Source organism: Podarcis liolepis, assembly GCF_965112155.1.
Source record: "Podarcis liolepis genome assembly, chromosome: 11".
Classification (NCBI taxonomy): domain Eukaryota; kingdom Metazoa; phylum Chordata; class Lepidosauria; order Squamata; family Lacertidae; genus Podarcis; species Podarcis liolepis.
This window is the reverse complement of record NC_139565.1, coordinates 51,506,975-51,533,142: the sequence shown is the minus strand read 5'-3', so window position 1 is coordinate 51,533,142 and position 26,168 is coordinate 51,506,975. Positions and strand designations below refer to the sequence as shown.

The window sequence follows — 26,168 nt, the reverse complement described above, 5'->3', positions numbered from 1 at the left end:
TTTTTTCCTTGCCTAGGTAAAAAATATTTCAAGACAACCTTTTTCCATAGATAGATAGATAGATAGATAGATGTGGGGGAAATTTCTTAAATGTACACTGTGCTCAATCTCACATTCTTCAGTTCAAATAGATAGCAAATACAGTCAATTAAAATGATGAAATCAGATAATCTGTATAAATGTTTTGAGTTTCATTGCTTAAGACTTGTTTATTTCATGGAAATATGTGAACAAGTTATATCTTATAAACAGATGTATCTGATAAATCCTTGGAGTAAAGGCAATCAATATAACCATGTACTTTTTTATATATAAAAAAGGGAGGTGGGAATATAGTGTCAGTGGGTGTTTTCATTGTGAGCACAACCTTTCCTTGTAAGATGAAATATAAAAAATATTGTTCAGCTATTAGGATGGTCAAGTGCTTTAATTCATAGCTGCTTTCAACTGCCTCTTAAAACCCACAGGGACATTTTCCTGCACTATTGGGCAGGATTGTATTCTCTTATATAGATACATGCCTGCTTTTGTAAAAAGCGTTGATAATTGCTCTTCTGCCCACATCCTCTGTGATGAAAAAGCACGATCTCTGATTACTGTTTTGTTGGCCAGTTAAAATTGTACTTTAACTTGGGGAAAAATCAACACATTTGGGTGTTCACTTCTTCCCTAGCACAACATAAGTTTGCCAGGCAATTTTTGTTATTCTAGGCAGAAGGCCAGAACAACGACAACAAAAATGACACCAAACTACAGACTTGCATTTTTAAAAATTACATTTCATTCCTGTATATGCATGGTTAATCATTTTAACTTACAAACTTTGATTTAGTTGCCCTGATTTTTATAAGCAACTAAAGCAGAGCATGCCAGATCTCTAGTCACAAATAGATTTATGCCACTTAATAAAATCAAAGTGTTCTAAAATCACAAAATATAACATGTAGGTGAAAGCCTATTATTGCTCCTTGCTATTTAAAAATTATATGAAAAGTTTGTTCAGAGCTGACCATTGGTTAATTTTTGCTTCCGATTCAAAGTCTGTTAAGCAAACTTTGTTTCATCTTTTTCTTTAATCCCTTTGTTTGATGCTTGTAGCACAATATGTCACCATTCTTTCTGATAGCGATATTTTTATTAGTATTACTATTAAGAATATTTAATGCCTCTACCCTCTGTCTTCTGCTTGGTGAGTACTCAGAGCAGCTTACAAAAACAGAAATAATACAATAAATAATAATGTACAATACATAAACCACATAATTAAAAAAAAGAACTTGCTAAAAGCAGAAATCATAAAAAAGTTAAGTAGCAGACTATATTTTGGTTGGAAAAAGAACACTCTGGTATTACCCTCTAGTTCTGCTGCAATGTTAGCAATTCATGTGCCTTGCCCAAAGAAAAAGACAATAAAGTCATCTCTGTGACAAGAATGTGTTTTGATCTGTGCACTCCTAGCTCAAAAATTATATTCTGAGGCATGTTCAAGCATCTGAGAATATAAATGTCATGGATGAGACAACACACTCTTGCACGTATGAGAATGACAGTTGCACAGTTTTCTCTCAAGCTCTCAGTATACTTTCCCCCTCTCATACTGCTGATGAATTTTCCATGCATTCATTTTAATTATTTATGGAGCAGATAACAGGCAAAACGAAGAAGATTGAAAAAAACTGCATTTCTGCCTGCAGCCTTGGCACTGCAGTTTGCCATGAAAAGAAATTTAGATGTGCCATCGGGATTTCTTTGTGTACCCCACAGAATCGTTTTGCAGCATACACAACCGATAGTACTTTTGCAGCATACACAACTGATAGTACTTACTCTATAGCATATGTGTAGAATCCTTCAATAAGTCTCCAGTAATTCCAGCTGATTTCAAAGTTTCAACGATTTAGCTGTTTCTTTTAAATTTAGATTATCACTGCACAAAAAGCCCTAACTATCATCTTTTGAAAAGGAATAAACTGTTATTACACATTCTATTAAAAATTAATATATATGAATGTGAAAGATACAAGGTTTAATTCTGATCCTTCCATGCAGTTGGTACTGTGTTTACATTAAACTATTTCTTTTTGCACAGACACACACACACACACACATGCACACCATCTCTCCTATCATTTTGAAATCAACAATTTCCCTTCAATTCTGTAATTATATTACTGTAAGAATAGTAATAGCTACTCTTTCCTTGCATTAAGTTTTTCTTTATAAAAAAAATCCTGTTCAAAATCATGTGATTGAGGTAGATTACCATGTCAATGAAACAGACCTGCACAATTGCTTGCCTTATATGAATATCCCTAGTCATCATTCTGAGTCACCAAATGACTTGGACTTTTTGTGTACCTAGTGCAGAGATGAATATTCAGAGCAACATTTTCAGTGCGTTTTCTGGCAAAGTGAAAGAGGTAATGGATATAAAGTGTTGGTACCAGCTTGAAATGTTTTAAGTAAAATCTTCTTGTCTCTTTGGGGAGTAGGTATGTTTCTGTCTGTATCTTTAAATACAGCTTTCATGAAGACCATTTATAGTTGTTGTTATTGTTATTATTATTAAGGATTCTATTTTCAGCTTCCTAGCGCATCTCTAGCTGTCATAAAGATTAGTATTGCTCCCTGTATACAGAGCTGCTGAATAAATGAATGTATCAGCATGTAGCCTTGAGGAGACCAATGCAATTTTCATCATGATAAATTGCATAATAAGCGAGAAAGTGTTTGCTTATTAATCCATAACAAGATTTAGATTGAAAACGGCCTGTTACATCCGTGACAGGTACAGTACTGGCTTGCAGAAGGACTTAAGATGGAAAGAAATGGAGCAACAAAGTGTGCAGGGGGTTAAGTGTGCATCTTACCCTCCCGGTGCCCTGCTGAGCTGCCCCTTTTTTGTGCCTGATTTACCGTGCACAACAATAAGAGCGCACAGCTGCCTCGCTTCTGTCTGTGATGTTAAGCATGGTTTATAAAGGAGCTTTTATGTCGAGCGTGTGGTTCCGAGGGGGTGGGGGGGAAGGGGGGAAACCACTCCGCATTTATTGACAAAGAAAAACACACGCGGTGTTTATCTTTTTGTGTGTTCGGTGCGCATCTGTGTGTGCGTGCACACTGAATAAAATACATCGCCGAAGCTGCAGTATTCTGCCGAGCTTTGAATTTTCTCCTGCGCGAGGTCTAAACCCATCTCGCTCCCCCTGCCATCTTGTGCCTCTCACCTCCCTCCCCCCCCACACACACACCCTGAAAAAAAGAGAGAGATTAGACTGTGGAAGATATGTTGAGTGGAACTGCACAGGAGGATTAAGAGTATTTTTCTAGCATTAATTAGGCTTTGATTTCTAGGCTTGGACATCTGTAGGGATCTTTGTTGCCCATAATTTCCCTCCTTTGCATTATAAGCTGCAGTTTGATTCAGATTACTCTGTACAGTTTGTTCTTGCACACTTTTGTATAATTAAGCACCGGCTTTTAATTTATTTTTTTTAAGTGGTGGTGGGTTTTTTTTTGAGGGGGTGCAATTTATCAGTACCGTCCCTGCATAGCTCCCATCCATTTTGACGGAAATTGCATCGAAGCAGACCTTGGTGGCAGTGAGAGCCCTTTCTATCTTCAGGCTGCATTAATCGATGATGGCAAGCAACATATAGACTCCGGTCGTACAAAAAATATATATAAGGAAAAATATATCTGATTGTGTGTGAGAACCTGGGAGCCAGTGGAAAGATTGCAGGATATGAACATCAGATACCAAGGCTTAGATATCTTCTACCCAAGGAATTCATGAAGGGCTCGTTTGTCCTTCTGAGTTGAATGGAGTGGTCATATTTTTTTGGGTGGGGAGGGAAATTAGTGATTTCCTCTTAATAAACAGAAAGTTCTACAGCCCAGTTGCCCAGCAATAAAACGTTTGTGCATGTTATGGCGCCATCCTGCACGTGTATTCAGAAATAAGCCGTATTGAGGTCAGGGGGCTTACTCCTGGGTAAGTGGGGCTACAGCCTTTGTGCCTCTGAATTGCTAGCATCAGAAATATATGAACTGGAGTTATTATTTTAAATTCATAAGTGTTTACATACTTATGAACAAGTTGTTTACAAATTAAGTATCTCGTGTGTTGAGACAAATGTGTATATGCTTTGGGTTGTGCCACTGGGTGGTTGTTTAGGGTAGTTGAAAAGAATGTTTCTACCCTTTTATCATCTTTAAGTGACCTTATGAAAACTCTTTTCGTCATAGTGTTTGTAAGTCTTAGTTGTTTTCATATTTTTCAACTAAAAAGAAAGAATCCCCCGTCCCCCAAAATCCCCGGCTTTGTGCCCTTTAAGTACTGGAACCTACTTGTTAACAATATTGGTTGCAGTGAGTGGGGGGGACTTCAGTGTGAAAATACTAATAAGTTAAAGGTTGAGATTATAGCATCATTGATTGAGCTGGGGCAGAGGACAACACATGCCATTTATTTATTTATTTATTTATTTATTTATTTATTTATTTGCTGACTTTATGTCCCACCCTAGGGTGCCAAACAGTCTAAAAACAAGTTACAATTAAAACCATTACTCTACCCAGGGATCTCAGAGTTGCAACGAACAGAGTCCCTCGCCCACCAAAATGTCTAGGGAAATAGGAATGTTTTCAGATTTCTCCTTAAAGTGAATCCTGATGTCAACACACACACCTGAATAGGGATGGCATTTGAAAAAACAGGGAGTCACCACTGAAAATACCCTGTCACACCTGCAGATTGTAGGGTCTGGGTAGTTGATATTGGGGGCGATGCTCTTTTCGGTATTCAGGTTCCAAGCCATTTAGGGCAGGAATAGGCAAACACCGGCGCTCCAGATGTTTTGGGACTCCAGCTCCCATCATCCCTAGCTAGCAGGACCAGTGGTCAGGGATGATAGGAATTGTAGTTCCAAAACATCTGGAGGGCCGGAGTTTGCCTGTGCCTGATTTAGGGCTTTATATACTAGTGCTGGGACGCAGGTGGCGCTGTGGGTTAAGCCACAGAGCATAGGGCTTGCCGATCAGAAGATCGGCAGTTCGAATCCCCATGACGGGGTGAGCTCCTGTTGCTGGGTCCCTGCTCCTGTCAACCTAGCAGTTCTAAAGCACATCAAAGTGCAAGTAGATAAATAGGTACCGCTCCAGCGGGAAGGTAAACGGCGTTTCCGTGCGCTGCTCTGGTTCGCCAGAAGCAGCTTAGTCATGCTGGCCACATGACCCGGAAGCTGTATGCCGGCTCCCTTGGCCAGTAAAGCGAGATGAGCGCCACAACCCCAGAGTCGGCCACAACTGGACCTAATGGTCAGGGGTCCCTTTACCTTTACCTTATACTAGTGCTAACACCTTGAATTGGTCCTGATCGCTCACTGGCAGCCAGTGCAGTGCTTTCAGGACCTGTGCAAAGGCAGGCATTTTAGCAGGGTGTCTTAAAGCTACAAAGTGCTCATTGCACCCCTTCCTTTGATGTGGAGGCATCAAAAACCGGCATCCACTTCCTCTTGGAAGGCTATTCTCTACTATGTTCTTATGGAAGCTCGACTGTGCTATACTCCTCAGCAGAAGTTCCCAACCCACTCGGAACTTGTCAACCTAAGCCTATAATATGGGACACATTTAAATTATTTGGCATGTATTTATCCATCTTCTGTCTTGCTTTTTCAGTGCTAGGAAATGTTCCATTGAAAGACAAATAATGGTTGTACAAATGAGAGAGTTTGGCGGCAGCAGCTCACCCTGAAGGACTGAGAAATTGTGCCTGCTGTATTCTTTGCAACAATAAAAGAACCCTGGCTTTTTCTTGCATTTGGACACCACTCCTCTGTTTTTTATATCTTTCCATACAATCCTTTCTTTAAATGGTGCTGGCCTCACTGGTGTGATCTCTCTTACATCAGGGCGTGTCTCACTTGTGGATCTGAATCACGAGCTGACCAAGTGCTCTGTTGCAGGTGTGAGGAACCTGTGATCCTCAAGGTATTGCTGGACTCAACTCTCATCAGCTCTAGCTCACACAACCAATGGCCAGAGATGCTGGGAGTTGTAGTACAGCAACATCTGTTGGGCCACAGGTTTGCCACCCATGCTCTGTAGTAGAGCTTTCCGAACTTTTCATGTTGGTGACACACTTTTTAGACATGCATCATTTCGTGACACGGTAATTCAGTTTTACTTTCAAACCAGAGGTTAAACTAACCCCTTTCCAGCCCCAGGAGGAGCACGAGGAACGTTCGCACGACACACCTACTCACTGCAGCCGACACACTGTTGTGTTGTGACACATAGTTTGGAAGGCTCTGCTCTATAGCCTTGACAATTAAAGCAAGGTCCAGTTCACTCCAGATCTGTTAAAAGTTTACTCTTTCAAAAGAAAAAAAAGGGGTTGCATGCGTGTTAGCGGAATATGCTGAATATCTAAACTGAAACATTGTCTTCATCTTCATTAAATATCTTCAGTATTCAACTAACTCATTCATTCCATCAGCACAAGGAATTTTGGCTGTGCAATGGACCTCCCCTTCCTTTCTCTCTCCTCTTCCTACACACCTTAAATCTGTTCTGGGACAGATATGGGGGAGGTTTCATGGTGAGAAGGGTGGCTCCATTGCACAAGTGGAAATCCTTGTGCTAAAGGAACGGATGCATTGGATACCACCCTTTTCTTAGTTATTCTATATGGTGAAGGATTCTAATATCTTTGTAACCGTTAGATATTATGGAATTGAGTATTCTAGTATCATAGCATTAACACCAGTAGCAATATCATAGAAACAAAGGGAGCTGTTTTACTGCTTATCCATCCAGCCCACTATAGTCTACCATAACTAGAAGTGGCTCTCCAGAGTCTCCAGCAGAGAAGGTTCTCATACTTGCTGCCTGGTCTTCATAACTGGAGATGCAAAAAATAATAATGAACCTAGGATCTTTTGCAAAGCGTGTCCTGTCGCATCAAGCTTTGGCCCAGTCCCTCCCCAATCAATATCCTATACATGCTACAGATTTATTTTAACAGTAACATCCATAAAAAGGTAAAGGGATCCCTAACCATTAGATCCAGTCGTGGCCGACTCTGGGGTTGCGGCGCTCATCTTGCTTTATTGGCCGAGGGAGTGGGTGTACAGCTTCCGAGTCATGTGGCCAGCATGACTAAGCCGCTTCTGGCGAACCAGAACAGCACACAGAAACGCTGTTTACCTTCCCGCCAGAGTGGTACCTATTTACCTACCTGCACTTTGACGTGCTTTCGAACTGCTAGGTTGGCAGGAGCAGGGACCGAGCAATGGGAGCTCACCCCGTCGCAGGGATCCAAACTGCCGACCTTCTGATCGGCAAGTCCTAGGCTCTGTGGTTTACACCACAGCGCCACCCGCGTCCCTTAGTATTTTATACACCCATAGCATTTTATAAACAGGGCTTCTTGCATAACAGCAATCTGTGCGTAGGTGGCAGTGGTAGGCGCCCCCCCCCCCTTGTAGTGTTAATGATGTGGAAGAGTAAACTCCTCAATAAAATATTAAGCACTGGGACCAGCCTGGCTCTTCCTTGCCCATCTTAGCTTTGCATCTGCCTCTATTTTGGTCTTCTGACTTGGTGCAGTGTGCCTGCTCCCTCATGCAGATTTCTTGCTCTGACAGACCAGCTGGCCCAGCTATAGGAAGAGGTTAATCTCTGGCCACATACTAACACTACAGAGTGTCGTTAATGAATTAACAAGGAGCCTGTTGCTTTTCTGGGGGATGGGGGTGGGAATCCATGCTTTGCCCAACAGGAGGAGGGAGAGTGCTGTTGGCAGAAACACATACAGATCTTTCTTAGGACAGAAATTCTTAGGACTTTGCATGTTACCTTTTTAATACAGCTGCCTCTTTCCAGGGCTGCACTCAGAAGGTTCATAAGTACAACATTTTGCAAGATTATCCCGTGGCAGCAAGGGGGTATGTGTGCAGAAGAAAGAGAGAGGAGGAGGCTTGAGTAGGGCATTGATCTGGGAGGAGCTTCCAGTTTTTCGTGAATCTTTAGACATGTGTGCCGTGTCCAAGGGTACACCATGGCTTTCAGTACAGCTGTTGCCATCAATCAACAGATTAATCCACTAAAGTTTAAGTTGATTGATTTGTGAAGGTGAGTTGTAACTGGTGGCCTGGTAACTCCTTTGTTTGATTCTGAGGTTATTTTGATGACTTTCTAGAAAAACCAATGCGTGAGTTAATTTACGCTTCAGCGTCTCAAAACCTCATCCATGTTAAGGTTTGGGTATTTTTTTATTTATTCATGCAAATGCATTTAAGTGCATCGAATAATTTGAAAGGAAAATACTTGAATTGTTGATAACCCTCTTAAAAATGCTACTTGCTCATTCTGCCTGATCCGAGGCAGTAAAAGGGTCTTGGGTAAATGGGTAAGTGTTGAAGTCACCCAGTCTGATAAGAAGGTACAGGAATTCTGTACCCCCTTTTCCCAAATGTAAAAAAATCATGAGCTCCAACTCTCGTTCTGTCGTCTTTCTAGACTTTTTCTCATCTTTTAAAAAATAGAGAGGGAAGTTTTTGTCTCCTCTTTCTTCATTCCATCACGTTACCTAACAGAATTCTCAGCCAACAATTTTTTTAACTGTAAGCAGCGTTATTCTAAGTGACATTGCAAATGAATGTTTTTGTTTTTTTAAGAAGTGTTAGCTCATAGAACAGGGCTCTTTCCTGCTCATCATCCTTGCTGTTTTCTGTGCCTACACAAAACTGATTCTAAGCATCAATGGTTACATCATTTGTAAATGAAAGGTGAGGAAGAGGTGACACAATAGAAGTTTATAATCTTATGCATGGTGTGGCGAAAGTGGATGGGGAAGTTTTTTCTCCCTGTCTCATAACACCGGAAGTCGTGGGCATCCAACAAAGCCAAATGTTGGGAGATTCAGAACAGATAAAAGCACTTCTTTGTGCAGCAGCACATAGTTTAACTGTGGAACTTGCTGCCACAGGAGGCAGTGATGCCCACCAACTTTGACGGCTTTAAAAAAGGATTAGAGTAAAACCTGGGGGACAAGGCTCTGTGTGTCTCCTAGCCACAATGACGGTGTTATACCTGCACTGTCAGAGACACTATGGTTTGGAACACCAGTTGCAGGGATTCGCAGGTGGGCAAAAGGCCATTGCATTCATGCCCTGCAAATACACAGTGGCATCTGGTTGGTCACCGTGAGAACAGGATGCCGGGCTGGCTGGGCAATTGGCCTGATCCTGTGGGCTCTTCTTATTTGCAGGCAGATGCAAATTGAGGGGGAAGTCAGTGCAAATAGCAACCTGCTTCCTCGGATCCGAGTCCTTGCGATTCAGCTTAACCAAAAAGGTTCTCTCTGCAAATGATTAGAAGAAGGTGGGAAAGATCTTACAGTGATTTAGAGTTACAAATGCCAGCTGAATTTTTAGTGTGTAGTGGAATTGTGAATTACCGTATTTTTCACCCTATAGGACGCACTTTTTCCCCTCCAAAAATGAAGGGGAAATCTGGGTGCGTCCTATGGGGCGAATGCAGGCTTTTGCTGAAGCTTGGAGAGTGAGAGGGGTCGGTGCGCACCGACCCCTCTCGCTCTCCAGGCTTCAGGAACACATCCGCAGCCTAGGCAGCCCTACAGGAGGTCCGGCAGGGATGTCTAGGCTGCGGATAGCAGCCTGCCGCCCGGCGGGCGGGACGCCCTGAAGCAGAGCGCCCCCCTCGCCAGGCAGACATCCGCAGCGTGGGGAGCCTTGCCGGACTTCCCGGATAGCAGCCTGCCGCCCCGCAGGGGGGGGCACCCTGATGCAGAGCGCCCCTCGCGCAGGGCAGACATCGGCCAGCCCCACAAGCTCGGGGGACAGCAGGGAGACGCAGCACCGCCATCCCGCTGTTCCTCGACCTGGTTCTGTTTCCCCGACCTGCTTTTGGGGGGGAAATAAAGGGAAATTTTTTCCCCTTTATTTCCCCCCCAAAAACCTAGGTGCGTCCTATGGGACGGAGCGTCCTATGGGGCGAAAAATACGGTAGTATACGTGCCTGAAGACTCGTCCAGGTCTTCAAGCTACGGACTGGACAGCATTATCAGGCTTCGGAATTTGCTCATTTTCTCCTTACAACTGGACACTTTTAATTCTTCCTTTGCTTCCTGTTTGGAGCAAACCTGAGGTTGCTCAATTTAGACATCTCACAGTGGTTTATTTACACCAGGAGCTGAAGGAGGAAATTGGTGTAATGGAAGCAGCGAGTATGCAAGCTGGAGCCCCGCTCATGATGGCCAGACCATTAACTGGGCCTGTTTCACTGTATTATATTGTATCTGCTTGTCAGTAGATAATAAAGTGCTAGTTACTTAATGGAGTCCAGGTAGTTTTACAAATATTATATAGATAAAGCAGGAAATTCCCACATGGAGATTATCTCCTCCCTTGACAAGGGAGCCTACCAAAACTGCAAAGTACCCTGTATCAAACCACAATTGGCTTAGGTTTGTGTTCCCTCTCTCTGTCAGAGGTGCCAACTTGAATAAAATATTGTGGGGACCAGGTAAACCCCACCCCACATGATCACATGATGCAGTGCACACATACCATTTGAATGGGAATGCCCATCAACTTTGTGGGGGCCTAGCCCCTCAAATATTTTATTATTTTATTGTGGGGGCCAAAGCCCCCAGACCCCCCAGGAGTTGGCTTCTGTGCTCTCTACATTGCTCTCTACTCCACGTAGATTTAGGTTGAGAAATATTGTTAAGTGCTATACTGAGGATGAAGAAAGCTGATACTTAACTTTAACGTTCCAAAGATGGCTCTCCAGCTTACTACACCCATTAACTATATTTTCAAATGTCTAGGAATTAGCCACACATCAAGCCCAGTTGAGGTGTTTACAAATGCCCTACAGTGAGACTAGCAGGAAGGATCTTTTCGCAGTTGTTGGCCAACAAAAGCAACCTAAATTTGAAGTTTTTTTCTGCCGCATAAATTACTGATTGTTCACTGGCTGCTTACTGATTGTTCATCGTCGCATACTAATCCCTGTGCTTTCCAGTATCCTAAAGTCAGTGGTGTTGTTGGCAACAAACAACCAGATATTTTGTGTTTGAATAAATTTTGTCTAGAGCAATGTAAGAAATTCCGCACCTGAACACCATGTTTTTGGTGGTGGCTGGTCTGCTTTTGGAATGGCTGAAGTTGGGAAGAAGCTGACTTAATGCAGCAAGCCCTAATGGAAATGAAGTCAGGATTTCCAGGGCTCTTTGGCCCTGTCAGCCGGGATAAGACAGGGCAGGGTGGAGAGGAAAGAGACACCAACTGTACTTGGCTGATTGCAATAGTAATCGTTGCAGAGTGATCTGCGTATTGCCTCTAAAACTTTTCCCAAGAAATAAAACTGTACAGTTCTTTTGCATGACACTGTACATTTGTGTTGGCCCGGGTTCTTGATATGTATTCAGTACTACGGCTAGATAATTTGTTAACAAGGCCTTTTTAACACTTTGGACAGATGCACATACTGTTTTCAATCTTCACGGTTAATTATTTGATTTTGTATTAGATGCTCGAACACCCTGACTCCTAATCACTCCTCATTGTTGGAAGTCCATTATATTCTAACTGTTTGAGTGCTCCCGTTGACCTTGAACTGACATTATAAGCTGTGTCTAATCTTTTCACTCTATATTTCTAATGCTTCTTTTCTTCCTCTTTTGCCCCCTCCCTTCTCCCTTTGTCTGATCTCTGATTAGCATCACAATGGGGCTGCCTCTGAGTCCAGCAGCTGACTCCGCCCGCTCGGCACGACACGCTCTCTCGCTCATTGCCACGGCCAGACCACCCGCCTTCATAACAACTATTGCCAAGGAGGTGAGCAAAAGAACTTTTCCAGGGCTCGCTGTGCTCCACTTCAGAAGGAACAATCGCTTCCTTGTTTAACAACAAGAAACATCTGGGCATTCACCATATATATATATATATATATATATATATATATATATATATATATATTATATTTTCTTGTGTGCACTGGCATACAAGTGCAATATGTACACTGGTTTTTGCATGTGTGTGTGTTTTGGACACACACATTATATATGTGTATAAAGAGGGGTGGAAAACAACCAGACAGTCCTTCAGTCAGGCTCCGAACCCATAAAGTAATCTGCAGAGTAATTTCATGTGTATATTTATTTGGGCCTCGGGCTCTGAGCTGATGATAATATTGTCAACTGTACTCAGAAACAGAACACTGTCATATATTTAATCATTGCTTTGTAACACTGCATTGTGACTTGGAGCCAAACAAGACATTTGCTTAGTACATAGCATGCAGTTTCATATCTGCTTACCCACCCTGCACATATACTGGTGGAAATGTGGGGGGCGGCATTTTTTACTGGCAAGGCAGCATGCAGGGGGGACGATGCTTTACCCCCCCCCACTGCAGTTGGAATGGAGAGCCCCCCTGCCATCCCTTGCATGGGTCAGAGCCTTAGAAGACAAGTCCCTGTTAAGAAGAAACAGGCTCTCAGGTGGGAGCTGGGAGGGTCTACCTTTCTGAGTAGGAATGAAGGATATGATATTAATGGGATGAAGGGCCTTTGTATATATTCTTTTTCTTTCTTCTTTATCTTTTCTGTCTCTCTGTTGCTTGATTTTTCTTTCGTCTTATTTTGGTTTTTTTGTTATTCTTTGTTTTTAGACTAGTTTGACGTTTATTGTATTTTATGTTGAAAACTTTCAATAAAAAAAGAAGGAATGACCCTATTGGGAGTGAAGGGATAAGCTCTCCTTCCCAGCACACTGCCTTCCCAGTGGCTTTTGCCACTCCATTGCTCATTGTCCCTCTGTACATATTCTCAGAGCCACCCTGTCTGTGTGAGAAAGCTTGCCAGCACACGCAAAGTACCGTATTTTTCCCGTCTATAAGACGCCCCCGTTATATTTTGGGGGACTCCAATTTGAGAAAATGGGGGAGATGGCCCAGAGTTGTGGAGCTCACTAGGCGTGAGAAAGCGTCTGCCCGATAGCCACCAACCGTTGGCAAGCGCAAGCACAATTGACACAGTGGAAGCCAATCCACAGCAGCCCTTGCTGCAGCCACCAATCACCAACACAATTGCCGCAGCATCAGCCAATCCAAAGCAGCCCTTGCCGCAGCTACCAATCACACACCCAATCGCCGCTGACAACCTCCTGCTCGCAGCTGCAACCATTCGCCCGTCCCCCCATTGCACTATCCGTGTACAGGACGAGCCCTGATTTTGAACATTATTTTACAGTAAAAAAAAAGGTAGTTTTATACACGGAAAAGTACGGTATTTACTAATCCATACTGGCTCAGCTTGAGAATTCATCTTGAGTTGCGAGCTGTCATTTTGACCTGGTTGCCAATTATGCACCAAGCATGAGACTTTTTCCTGACCAGTTTATCCAGAGTAAGAACTGTTAGCATTGTGAACATCCTCGTTCGCCCCACGTACTTTGCAAAGGAGGAAGTCATAAGGAAGAACCCACTGATACTCATTATGAGCACTTAGGAGAAATAATCACTACCAATTAGAGCTTCCCTAGTACTTTTTTCTTTAAGAAAGAAAATCAGTAAAGTCCTGTGCTAGTAAACATAGCTGTGACTTTATTGCCAGGAAATAAAGTGAGAATCCAACGGAAAGGGTTAAATGTATTAATTGCTCGAGTTTCATAGACATAATACATATAATCTACAAATACGAGCAGATGTTCTTCATCCCCATTCTCTGTCATTAGTGTTCAGTGGGGATGACTCTGTCCTTCGTTCTGTTACACCTGCCTTCCATTTTAACTCTGATAATTTTAAAGAGAGCGATAGAGTTACTGAATAGAGAATGCTGTGTTTGCCACAGTTTCTAGATCGTTCGCCCCGTCCCCTCTCCCCCAGCTACCAACAGTCCTTGGTGCATGTGGGGATTCACTGAATTACAGTGCATGCAATCCCATTGAGATTTCTTTTTGCATGGTGTTTTAGATCTATGTGCCTTTCTAACCTGTAAGACTTCAGCAAATATCCTGTGATTAGTAGGCAGGGCCAAGGATGGATATAAAAAGGGGAAGACATTGGTGCCCCTTAGCACACAAGGACCAGCAATGTGGAAGCCAAAAATCCAGGGGAAAATTTGAATGTAAGCATCCCTAACAATCCTACTGTTTTTTACAGGTGCACAGGCACACTGCTCTCCAAGCAAATACTCAATCTCAGCAGAATATTCATACCAGTACGTTGGCTCGGGCCAAAGGAGAAATTCTGAGAGTTATTGAAATACTAATTGAAAAAATGCCTATGGATGTTGTGGATCTTATTGTAGAGGTAAGGCCACCTTCTATGAGCCATGTTTGTGTTTCTTGTTGGGCAATTCGATGATCGTGACATTTGCGCAGGCCTTTCAAGGTGCTGAAGGCATTTGTGCCTATGTTTGACCTGGTTATTTTTTTAGAAGAAAAGACAAGTACGTTTTCATTGGCTCACCAGCTGGTAAAATAAATCAAAGCCTTTGCAAAACACTTCGAGGAGGTAGTTCATGATAGAGAAGATGCTTTGCATTCAAGAGATCCCTGATTCAATCTCTGGGTGGGGGTTAGGAAAGACTCACTCAAAAAATTCAGAGAGCCCCAGCCAAAATACTGGCCTAATGTTGACTATGCCTATCACATGAAGACTCCACTTGATAACTTGTCCTTACTGCTGCTATAGCGTGATGAACCCATTCACCTTGCAGTACCTCTAGCATCCTCTGATTCTATCATCAGTCTGGAGAAATCACATTTCCTTGGCAGTCATCACAGTGCTGAATACGAAGCACACACCACTGTCCCCCAAACAGTTCGGTAAAACAAAATAGTGAGCTAGAGAGGAGGGACAAGTCATTTCCTGGAGGCTTCTTCAACTTGTGTTACTCATAGCAATGTGCGCAGGTCGTTTTGCATACACTTCATGAACTAGTTCAGAAGATGGTAAAGGGTGTCCAGAGTAAAATCAACTCAAAAAAAGGGGAGATAGCAGAAAGCAGAGATGGTGGAGAAGAGGGGACAGTAGATGAAGATAATCAATGAACTCAAGCCACAGAAAGGTTATGCAGTGGGGCAAGGAGAAGGTGGCAAGTAAAACGGGCTTTGTAGCTCATTTTTGTTGAGTGGAAGGAGTGACTGGTTATAGTTGGTGACTGAGTGGGAGATGTTGGAGTGATTGGATGGAGGTGTGGCAGTAGAATGGAATGAGTGACACTGAATGAGTAGTAGGTTTTTGTATGATTGTGTAAGGCAGAATCTGGGTGTGACAAATAGTATTTTGTGAGTCAAGAGACTGCCTTCGCAAGAGGGAGACTGTATTCCTGTTTCTAAAGATGTTTCAAAATGTGCTGCTGTATTTTTGATCTGGGGGATTTTATTGTTCCACGAAGGTTCCTGGAGGGCATTTATGGTGCTTGGGTTGGCACCTCCTGCTAGCTGTGCAGGCAAAAGCCTTTCTTCAGATTATCTCCCCAAAGAGGAAAGGGGCCATCCTGCCAACCAGACCAGCCCATTCTAGTGTTGTGGGTAGTGGGGTTGAGCTGAGCTCCTTTTAATAAGTTGGAATCTCTTTTTCTTGTCCATTGGTTCAAATCATACCCTCTGAAGCAGCAGAAAGCAAGCTTGCTCCATATTTTATGTGATAGCCCTTCAGATAGTTGAAGAGGACCATCATACCTCCTCTCAGTTTCTTCTTCTCCAGACTAAACATCCCCAACTCCTTCAACCATTCCTCATAAGGCTTGGTTTCCAGACTCCTAATCGTCTTGGTCACCCACCTCTGCACACATTCCAGCTTGTTAGTTGATCCTTCCTAAGCCTAGTATTTTCCTTACAATTTTTTTTTTTTTGGTATACTTAACATTTGTTTTCAAATTTACTTATAGGTTATGGACATCATCATGTACTGTCTTGAAGGTTCATTAGTCAAGAAAAAAGGACTTCAAGAGTGCTTTCCAGCTATCTGCAGGTAGGGTCACAAATTGAAAAGAGACTGGTGATGAGCAGATTTTGCAGCTGTTATAATTCCTATCCCTTCCTGATACTATAGTTTATTGGCATTAGGCAAATGAATAGTCTGTCCTAGGAATGTTACAGGGTTTGGATCAATTTACATTGACTCCTATCTAAACCAAAATCATGGACAGAAGCTCATGGTTTAACTAAGTTAAAAGTTCTTTGGAATAGCTCATAATGTGCTGGCTTTGTTGGAGGAATGGGACATGCAGGAAGGCGTTAATTTCCTTCATGGGCACAAATCATCCCATGTCTGAGATAAGCCAACAGGTGCATGGTCAGCCAAGCCAGTTGCTATGGAAACAGCCCAGTGCCATCTATGTAAGTGATTAAGGCATGTCAGTTCATTAGTCAGTCAGTGAGTCTTGTGAAGTGAATTGAAGTCTGTGTTACATCTTGGAACCGCTGAAGCAGCAGAAATACTTTGTACTTGTATATATGTGTGTGTGTGTGTGTGTCTGTATCTGCAAAGCCTACAAGCTGTATGTATATATCCATGTCCAGAATGGTATTACTGAAGCCTTATCTTCTGCAGCAGTCAACTGTTTTGGACCTTAAGCTGCCTCTGTGTGGTGACTGGAACTGGGGGCAACTTACGCTGAGGGGGTATCTCACCTCAGATTCCCAACAACTTTTGGGCATGGTGAAGGATCATTTCAGAAAACCATGCCCTCCTTTTTCTACTACCTGTTCTTATGGTTTGGGTAGCAGTGGCTATTATGCCCTCCACATGGCATAATCCAGATTGGAGCGAGTGCAGGAAAAGAAAGCAGGTTTTTCTATCTTCACTCTGGCATCTTCAGGGTAGAAAACATTCAAGAAAAACAGTGCCATCAGTGAGGAAAAGCAATGGCTTCAAGATCGCATCCACAAGAGACATTGATACATGGCCATACAGCCTGCACCTTCCCATGCTATGATCTCCATAGGGCCCATGGCAGGTTTGCTGCCCAACCAGAGTTGATGTGAAGATCCAATTGTAAGGACCATGACGCCATGTGTATGTTGAGTGTTAAAAGTTCTATTGCTCCTGAAGATCTGCTTTAGAAGTTTTGATAGGTACCCATTTGCCAAGACTATCAGGCTGTTGGGCACATAGAGTAGGGTCTTTCGAGCTGTGGTCCCTCAATTGTGGATCTCAATTGCAGGAAGAATCAGACAGGCCTTATCCCTTGATAGTTTCAGACAGCCCTGTCACTTCCTGGAATAGCCAAGATACCTTCCTGGTGAAGTGGTGGGCCATTAAGGAGAGCAAAGGAATTGACTTTGTACGAGCCAGCAAATGGGTGGCCCTCCCTCAACTGGCAGGTAGTTGTTGTTGTTGTTTAGTCGTTTAGTCGTGTCCGACTCTTCATGACCCCATGGGCCAGAGCACGCCAGGCATTTCTGTCTTCCACTGCCTCCCGCAGTTGGTCAAACTCATGCTGCTAGCTTCGAGAACACGGTCCAACCATCTCGTCCTCTGTTGTCCCCTTCTTGTGCCCTCCATCTTTCCCAACATCAGGTTCTTTTCTAGGGAGTCTTCTCTTCTCATGAGGTGGCCAAAGTATTGGAGCCTCAGCTTCACGATCTGTCCTTCCTGTGAGCACTCAGGCAGGTAGTTAGAAGAAGAAAAAGGCAGAGTTGAGAAGAGAGGTTGGACTGATGTGAGCTAGAAGCAAAGCAGCAAACTGGAAAGACAGAGACAGAGCAATGTTTGATTTTTGTTTAAATCCAAGGCTGTGGCTATGGGGGAATAAGGGTTTCTTGGGGCATTAATACTATGGATCCCTCCATCATAGGCTCAGGTTGTATGTATGTGTAAATAAACCAGATATCATGAAGACACCACAGTCTCCGCTGTCCGTCATTTGAAAATGAAACACGAACCCTGGGTAAGCGCCTGGAACCCCTGGAATCTCATACCACTCAGAGTTTGGGGTGGCGTACAGCAATATTTAGGCTATGCTGGGTTCTCATGACAGTGCTAGCTTTTGAGCAGTATTTTAGAGCAGATGATTAGGCTATTATTGTCTGTGTTTTGATGTGTATTTTCTAAGCTGCTTTTGGGAAGATTTTTTAATTTTCAAAGCGGGCTATAGATCTGTTAAATAAAAGAACACAGGTAGTGATTTCAGTGTAGCACGCTGTGAAAGCAAAAAGAGGAACGGCAATTCTTATAGGCTGCGCTACTGAAAATCTGCTCTGCATCACATACTTGAAATGCAAAGGCAAGGACAAGTTGGAATTAATGTGAGAAAACTCTCTATCCTGGAGGCATGTTTAATAGAGACACATTGCCTTTTAAATTGTGTTAAATAGCATGTATTATATCTTATTGTACGTAATTATGGCTTCTATAAAAATGATACAGCATTGTGCTAATGACAGTACAGATTAGCTTTCAGACCAGGAGAGGTTTTTTTTAATATGATTTTGCTTTGTAACTCTGGAAGGAATCCAAGTGGAAACTTTTGACATGATCCTCTTACTAAATATTTTAATATGATAATGATCTTCCTGCTATACTGATTAAATGTTCAATTGCATACCTGTTGTGATCATATAGTGCTGTCAGTTCGAACAATATCAAAGCATATTCCCCCGCCCCCAGCTAAGCTGTTATTTTTTGTTATTATAAGCCATGATAACAGCTGTCTCCTAAGTAAAGTGTGGAGACTAATGACAATTCCATTGTCTTCTTTTCAGCAAGGGAGGGGCGCTGGAGGCAAGAACACTAGAGGCAATACTCCAATAAGAACAAAAGCCATTCCAATAGGATTTGTTGTTAAGATCCACTGTCCTTTTTGCTTTCTGCCACAAAGGCCTGTTGAGGGTCATGGGTGGGATTGACCTATAGTCTTCATGTTAGATTGAGTTGGGGGGGGGTACTTTCATGGTCCTCATGTTCAAAGTAGGTTGGTGGTCACGTGCTCCTCTACTCCCAGACCCTGACATCCCCTTCCCCATCTGTCATGCCCAGTCATCACCTACTTTTGACCCCTCTCTCTGTGACCCCTCATGACAATCTCTGTGTTGAAACATAGATCTTAGAGACTCTCCCCCTTCACACATGGTTCCTACCACAGCTAACAGATCACTCAGTACACAACTTTTAGACTAGGGGTTCCCAAAGTTATTTGGCCTACCACTCCCTTTTCGGGGGAGGGGAATACTCAGCGCCCCCTGGAAATCTACCTTCTTTAAGCAAAGGGGTGGGACCGGCATCGCAACATGCCAGCCATTGGCCAAATAGGCAGGCAAGCTGTGATCCACTTCCTGGGACTGAGTGAAGCCAAAAAGGGTTCATCCAATCCTGGTAAACCTTCCCACCTCCAGCACAACGACCAGATCCAAAGTATTGGCTTAGAATAGGTGTTCCTTCGTGCATGGAGGAAATGTCTCTTCCACAGTGATGCCTAATGTCACCCATGTACAAAATCCAGAAACAAAGAGAATATGCTTTGATCAATACAGCGGTACTCTCACGTGCAGATTTATTAGATCCGTCTGTTATATTAGAACTCACAGATTAAATCAACGAATATTTGTGGCCACCCTGACACTTTGCCTTTCCTCTTCCATTCTTTTATTACAAGTTGGCCTTGGAGGGAGGCAAACTGTTGGAGAAGTAGTTATGGGGGTGAGACGGGACTACTTGGAAGGGATCTCTCCCTTCCCTTCCAAGTAGCCCTCCCCAACCCCCACCCTGCACACACAAAGAAATTACTGGTTTGCAGACTAATCTTCTCCCCTCCTTTTATTTGAAATTTTAATAATCTTTTAGACTTTGCCTTTGTTCTGGTCAACTTCATGTTCAATGAAGATTCCCATGCAATCTTGTTTACCAGAACTCAGGCTGCCCTGGAGCATCCTTTGCAGATCAAAGCAAAAAAAGTTAAATTGCAAAGCAGTTCAGCCGCATTGAGAAGTAAATTAGTTTAAACTCAAGGAAGCTCAATTGCTGGATCTTAATAAGGGCGAGCATCTCATTTTAGCAAGCATAAATTAGGCGCCTTGCTAAAACTGTGGCCTACACCTTATAGTTTTAATAGTCTGCGCATTGCAGACCTGATTTGGAGCATCTACATTTACACTCTGTTTTTGTAACTCATGTATGTATGCTTCAGTGGTAGTGAGCCTCATATTTCATATTAATTGCTATCATTATCCAACTGTGCTTCAGGATTGCAGTGCGCATCAAGAGGACAGTCAGCCAATGTAATCCACATCGGCTTTCCCACAAGTAGCAGTGGGGATGTCCCATTTAATCTGTAACGTAAATCATATAGGGATATGCATCTTCATCAGCTTTCTTGAACCATTTGTTGCACAGAACTCTGTGGGTCAAATCCAGTATCTATTGACTGTGTTTTATTCAGACCGATATCTTCTGATATTTTGGCTAATCTTGTATTCTGACTACTGTATGTGCCATTAAAATGCCAGACAGGGATCCTGCAAGCTGAAACAATAGAATAGTAGTAGAAATTGTGTTAGGCATAGGGTAATGTAGTTTTTGACATTTTGAAAATGTTAGGAGTAGCAAGGCCTCCTCTTGTTTAGGCCTTAATTCAGCAAAATCTTCAATACAATCATTACCATGAGCCTTCCTTTAAAAGGACTGGTATCACTGAAGTGTAGTTGTTTGATATTTGGGATTAAAATTCAGTGAAGAGCTACAGCTGAAGAATCATCGAAAAGAATGGTAACAATATTGATGGAGTATCAGCGGAGGTGTTTATTCTAGTACATCCTTGGTTTCTCCAGACTTTCCCTGAGCTCTGACCTTGATTTATGTTTCTGAACCCCCCAATTTCCTGTTGTTTATTTGTTCCGTATGGTGTTTTATTTTGACTGTTGCATTGGTTTCATGTTGTGTTTTTGTTTTGATGACATTGTTTTTATATTGTACACCGCTTAGAGGTGTGTGGTTTTTTTAAAGTGGCTTATAAATGCTTTGTATATTAACGAAATAAAAATACAAGCGCTATAGTTGTTTCGGGACAGGGAGGGGGAGGCAGATGGAGAGAAAACAGGAAACAAAATGCAACTCAATGAAGAGAGAAAGTCGATTCCTAGGAAACTGAAGTGAGGGGATTGGGAATGCCCATGGTGACAGAGAGGAAGCCAGAGGAGAGGGAAAACCCCAGGAATTCTGACCTAAAGGTCATCATGAAAAAGGCTGTCCATTCAGCCTCAGGTCACAGCGAATCAAACGTAACAGAAGGTGTGCTTCAGGTTTCCACTTATATGCCCAGTTCTTATTGCTTGAATCTTTCAGATCAGGTCTCCAGGATCCAATACCTGAGTTCGGCCAGGCTGCCCAACCTCGTCTCCTAGAGTCAACAAAAGCATCAGCAGCCAGACTGATAGGGAGAATGCAAGTCCACAGCATACCCCCCACCCCATGGAGACCTCCTTCTGACCTCTGTTTTAGAGCTTCAGTTTAACAGGGTGGTGAGAAGAGAGATTTCTGTGTGAGATTCCCTAGGCTTCTTTAGCTGTGTGCACTGATTTCTGCACATCCCCATTTCCTCCTGCCAATGCTTGGCAGCATCTGCAGCCAACAAAAGGCTGCTTCTCGAGGGAGTACAGAAGTGTGAACCTAAGTGTTCACTTATGGTTGCACTCGGGTTATTGTAAATATTTGGAATCCAATCTTATTCACTCTTTAAATAAGCATTGCCTGGTTTCCCCCTCTATTTATTTGTAAAAATAGACAGTGACTTGAAAGAATTACCATAGAATGGCTTGAGTCGTGGCTTATTTTATTCCAGATAAAATAGGTGTTAAGCAAACAGCTTATTTATACCAAAGGAAAGAGTGCCTGTGTCCCAACATCACCTTGAGGTTGATTATTCAAAACAAGTGCAAACCTTGCCCTTCACTATGTGAATTTATTTGTCATGGCCTGTCCTTCTCAAACAGTCATATCATATGTCAACTTTGAAACTGTGACAGTTCACAAAACACAAATTCTATGGAACCTCTTAAGTGTAGATGTATGAATTTCAAATTTATTGCTTAGCCAATTGGCCATTACAATGCAATAATTAGATCACCAATGACTGAACATGACCAAGCATTCACAACGTAATTGGCAATTCCAGATATAATTTAAATCAAATAATTGCATTAACTACAATTACTGATATGACAAATCAGCAATCTATCAAACCTATCAAAATCATTCATGTTAAGATAAAATCTTGTCCAAAATAGACATGTTTAGAATAAGTGAAATTAGCTAAGATAAACTTACTCTGAATGTCTATAACTGGAAAGTTGGCATTATGAGATAAAATCTATCATACTTTAAGAAGACTTAAGATGGAGAGTGGCAAATACGTAAATAGATATTCCACATTTTAGTAAAAGCATGTCAAATAAAATGGATCATCTATTATTAGTACCATTGCATGCACACCATCTGAATGCTTGTAGCAAATATTTTTAAATTCTCTCAAGACAGTGTGTTTTTAATTTATGTATTATATTTTAAGAGTTCTTATAAATTTAGTGGTCAACGAGCTATATATATATATATATATATATATATATATATATATATATATATGTATGTAAGAATGAAATTTTGGGAAACCAGCTAGAAAAATATTTTTGTTCCTGTTCTCTGAGGAATATTCTTCTGTATTGACTCTACTAATATTTTTGTTGTTGTAGTTGTAAACGATTCTGTTTCCCATCTTGATTGTCTGATGTTGGGCAAGCCACATTTCCTTCCCTTCATTATTCTATCAAGAAGCATTTTCAGTTATCTGAAGAAGTGTGCATGCACACGAAAGCTTATACCAAGAACTAACTTAGTTGGTCTTTAAGGTGCTACAGGAAGGAATTTTTTTATTTCAGTTATACTGTTTTCTTACAAAAATAAAAATATTGATATAGAATAACACCAGTAAAAAAAAATACCAGCATGCAAGACCTCAGGGGTGGTGATGCAGAAGAACAGGCCTCTGCACCAGCTATTGCAAATTGTCAGGGGATTGTGCACACAGAAACACAGACTGAATTCATACTAAGCCAGAAATCCTGATTTAATAAGCTGGGAGATTCCTGAGCAGCACGCAGGTCCTTTGCAACCACTTTGCTTCTTCCTTTGTGAAAGTGACTGACAAAGTTAGGATTCATCATTTAACCATAGCTTTCTATTACATGCAAACCCAGCCTGGTTCAAACCAAGCCAGAATATCAAGCCAACTTTAAATCAGGACTTCCTATCCTGGTTTGTTCTGAAGTCACGAACCATAGTTTTTAAGTTCGCACATAATGGAAAGATATGGTTAAGTGCTGGATCCCAGCATGTTCAGCCATGTACATGGAGGGAGGAGCCAGGGGGCTGCATGCTGGTGTGTGCTTTGCTTATTATGCCAGGATGTTTGACTTAGTATTGCATGTGAATATGGCCATACTGTTTTGGAAATCCCATGCAAGTAGCAAAAGCTTTAAGGGGTGTTTATTTCAATTGCGTGAATTGATATTCCACCCTTCAGTATAAATATTTCCAGGATGGTTTAGAACAGGCTTCCTCAACCTCGGCCCTCCAGATGTTTTTGGCCTACAACTCCCATGATCCCTAGTTAGCAGGACCAGTGGTCAGGGATGATGGGAATTGTAGTCTCAAAACATCTGGAGGGCCAAGGTTAAGGAAGCCTGGCTCAGAACAAAATAGAGAATTATAAAATCTTAAGACCTACAGATGCACACAGAAAGATAAAACAACAGATTAAAAAACTAGCACCATTAAAAGACACTCTCCTCAAATTAAACGAGTATGAAACTGGTAGAAACTTGTAGTGCTGATATATCCCGAGTAGATCTCTGTGTGCTGGACCATTTCCATGAAGAAGGATCAGAAATCAAGAACCTCAGTGGTTCTTGGGTGTCACTTTATCGTGTCATCATTAACAACCCACTGCCTTTTTGCGAGAGAAATTGCAAACGTCCAGAATGCAAGGTTAACTGTTAACACAGCCCTACAAAATTGCCCCAGCTTTATATTCCCTTATAGGTTACTCTTCGTTGCATTTAGCTTGGTAGTGTCACAAATTGTGCAAGGCTGCATTAGAGCGAAACTGCATTCCTGTGCACAGAAGTCTTTGCTGGTGCAAACTGTGTATGAAATTATGCTCCCCAAATTCTACTCAATCCCAATCAAGAAAGCACAGAGCCACCTGTTGCTTTCTCCCTAATCTATTGTTGTACAAAAAAACAAACTGCAGCAAAGCAACATCTTAGAATCCTTTTCATTTTTGTTGCCTGTGTTTTGTTCAGCCATATTAAATAATTATGGACAAACCTCAGTGCCTCAGGCATCAGAATTCCTTAGACTAAAACCTCCTTGCTCTTCAGAATCGCCTTTTCAGTACTGCATTGTGTTTTGCCCCCCACTGCAGCAGAAAAATAAAAAATGCCAATATTTGCAGTATAATCTATTCTTTCCTCATCATCTTCCTGTTTTCATCAGGAATTTGTTTCTCCCTCGTACCATCTTTCCTGGAAAGAAGGTTGGTTGGGGCTGTTTGCAATACAGTGGTACCTTGGGTTACATACGCTTCAGGTTACATACGCTTCAGGTTACAGACTCCACTAACCCAGAAATAGTGCTTCAGGTTAAGAACTTTGCTTCAGGATGAGAACAGAAATCGTGCTCTAGCGGTGTGGCAGCAGCGGGAGGCCCCATTAGCTAAAGTGGTGCTTCAGGTTAAGAACAGTTTCAGGTTAAGAACGGACCTCTGGAACAAATTAAGTATTTAACCCGAGGTACCACTGTACTCTTCTGTATCTATCTATCCCTCTTCCAAGAGAAGAGATTTTGGAATGCCAATGTAAGCAGGTGCAGTTAATGTTAGCATCGCCTACGCAGTGCCATGCAGGAACAGATAGAAATCCCCCACCTGCTTCTGTGCTGTGGTGGCAGGAGGGGAAATCCCTTCATATAGTGGCAAATCAGGCCTTCAGTGCAGAAAACTGTAGCAGGCAATCAATAAACCAATGATCAGCATTTGATCACCAGATCACCACCTAGTTAAACCATCAGCAGTAATCCAACTGTTATCAGTTGCATGTGAAAAGAATGAGGGAGGCAAAAAATACTGTATCTAACCTCCATATGGATGCTGTATCCTAGCTCCCATTTCCTCTCACAGTGAAGCCAGAAACACGGAACTGTGTGCTGACACGAATAATGTTTTTTTCCGCGTGCTTGGGTCTTTGGTGCTGCATATGCTTGTTATTCCTCGATTGTAGCCAGAGTTGTGCATATATCCACATTCAAATGGGCTTACCCTTGCAAAAGGAGTGTATCACAGAAAAACAAAAACACACAGGGGTTTTTTTAGCCAGAACTCACAGGAACTCAGTTCCAGCACCTCTCAAGTAGGCGCCATTGCCATTCTAAGAGAACGAGGGAGGTGTTCAAGGTTAGTTCCGGCTCTTCTTTTTCTAGAAAAATAGCACTGCTCCTAATGGTTGCCATTGCAGTGCAGCTTGCAGAGTTTGACCAGAGAAACCTGGGTTCAAATACCTGCCCAGCCCCAAAACTTGCTAGGTGATCTTAGATGAATTAATGTAGTATTATTATTATTATTATTATTATTATTATTATTATTTTATTATATTGCACTTTCAACCGCATGCACCTTACAGGGTTGTTGGTAGGATAAAATGGGATTGTTAAAATGGGAGAATATCGACAATTAAAATGGTAGTCCTCCCCCAATTATTATTTTTTCAAACCATCCCAATTATAAATGGAATTAGTTGCTTTAAAGAATGACATAGGTTCCTGGCGAGGTACATATGGCAAAGCAAGAAACCCAGGATCAAATTCAAATTATTAACAGATTTAAAAGAAAGGGGTAGATTTGCATTGCCAGACTTTAGGTTATACGTTGAAGCTGCATGTTTAGTATGGTTAAAAGACTGGATTCTTTTAAAGAATGCTAACCTATTAGATATAGAAGGATGGGATAACATAGTAGGTTGGCATGGTTATCTGGGTTATGAAAAAGTGAAAATACATAAGGGTTTCAAAAACCATATTGTTAGAAAGGCAATATTCAAGGTGTGGGAGAGAAATAAAAAATGATTAGAGCAAAAAAA

At 42.1% G+C, this 26,168-nt stretch overlaps 1 protein-coding gene across 4 annotated transcripts in view; it reads left to right on the top strand.

The window, feature by feature from the left end:
* Positions 1-26,168, top strand: part of WDR7 (WD repeat domain 7) — a 217,669-nt gene that overhangs the window by 141,789 nt on the left and 49,712 nt on the right. For all 4 annotated transcript variants that reach the window (XM_083465680.1, XM_083465678.1, XM_083465679.1 and 1 more), the window contains 3 exons: positions 11,753-11,870; positions 14,197-14,346; positions 15,932-16,014. In XM_083465680.1, coding sequence (XP_083321806.1) covers positions 11,753-11,870; positions 14,197-14,346; positions 15,932-16,014 — 351 coding nt within the window. The remainder of the gene's footprint in view (positions 1-11,752; positions 11,871-14,196; positions 14,347-15,931; positions 16,015-26,168) is intronic.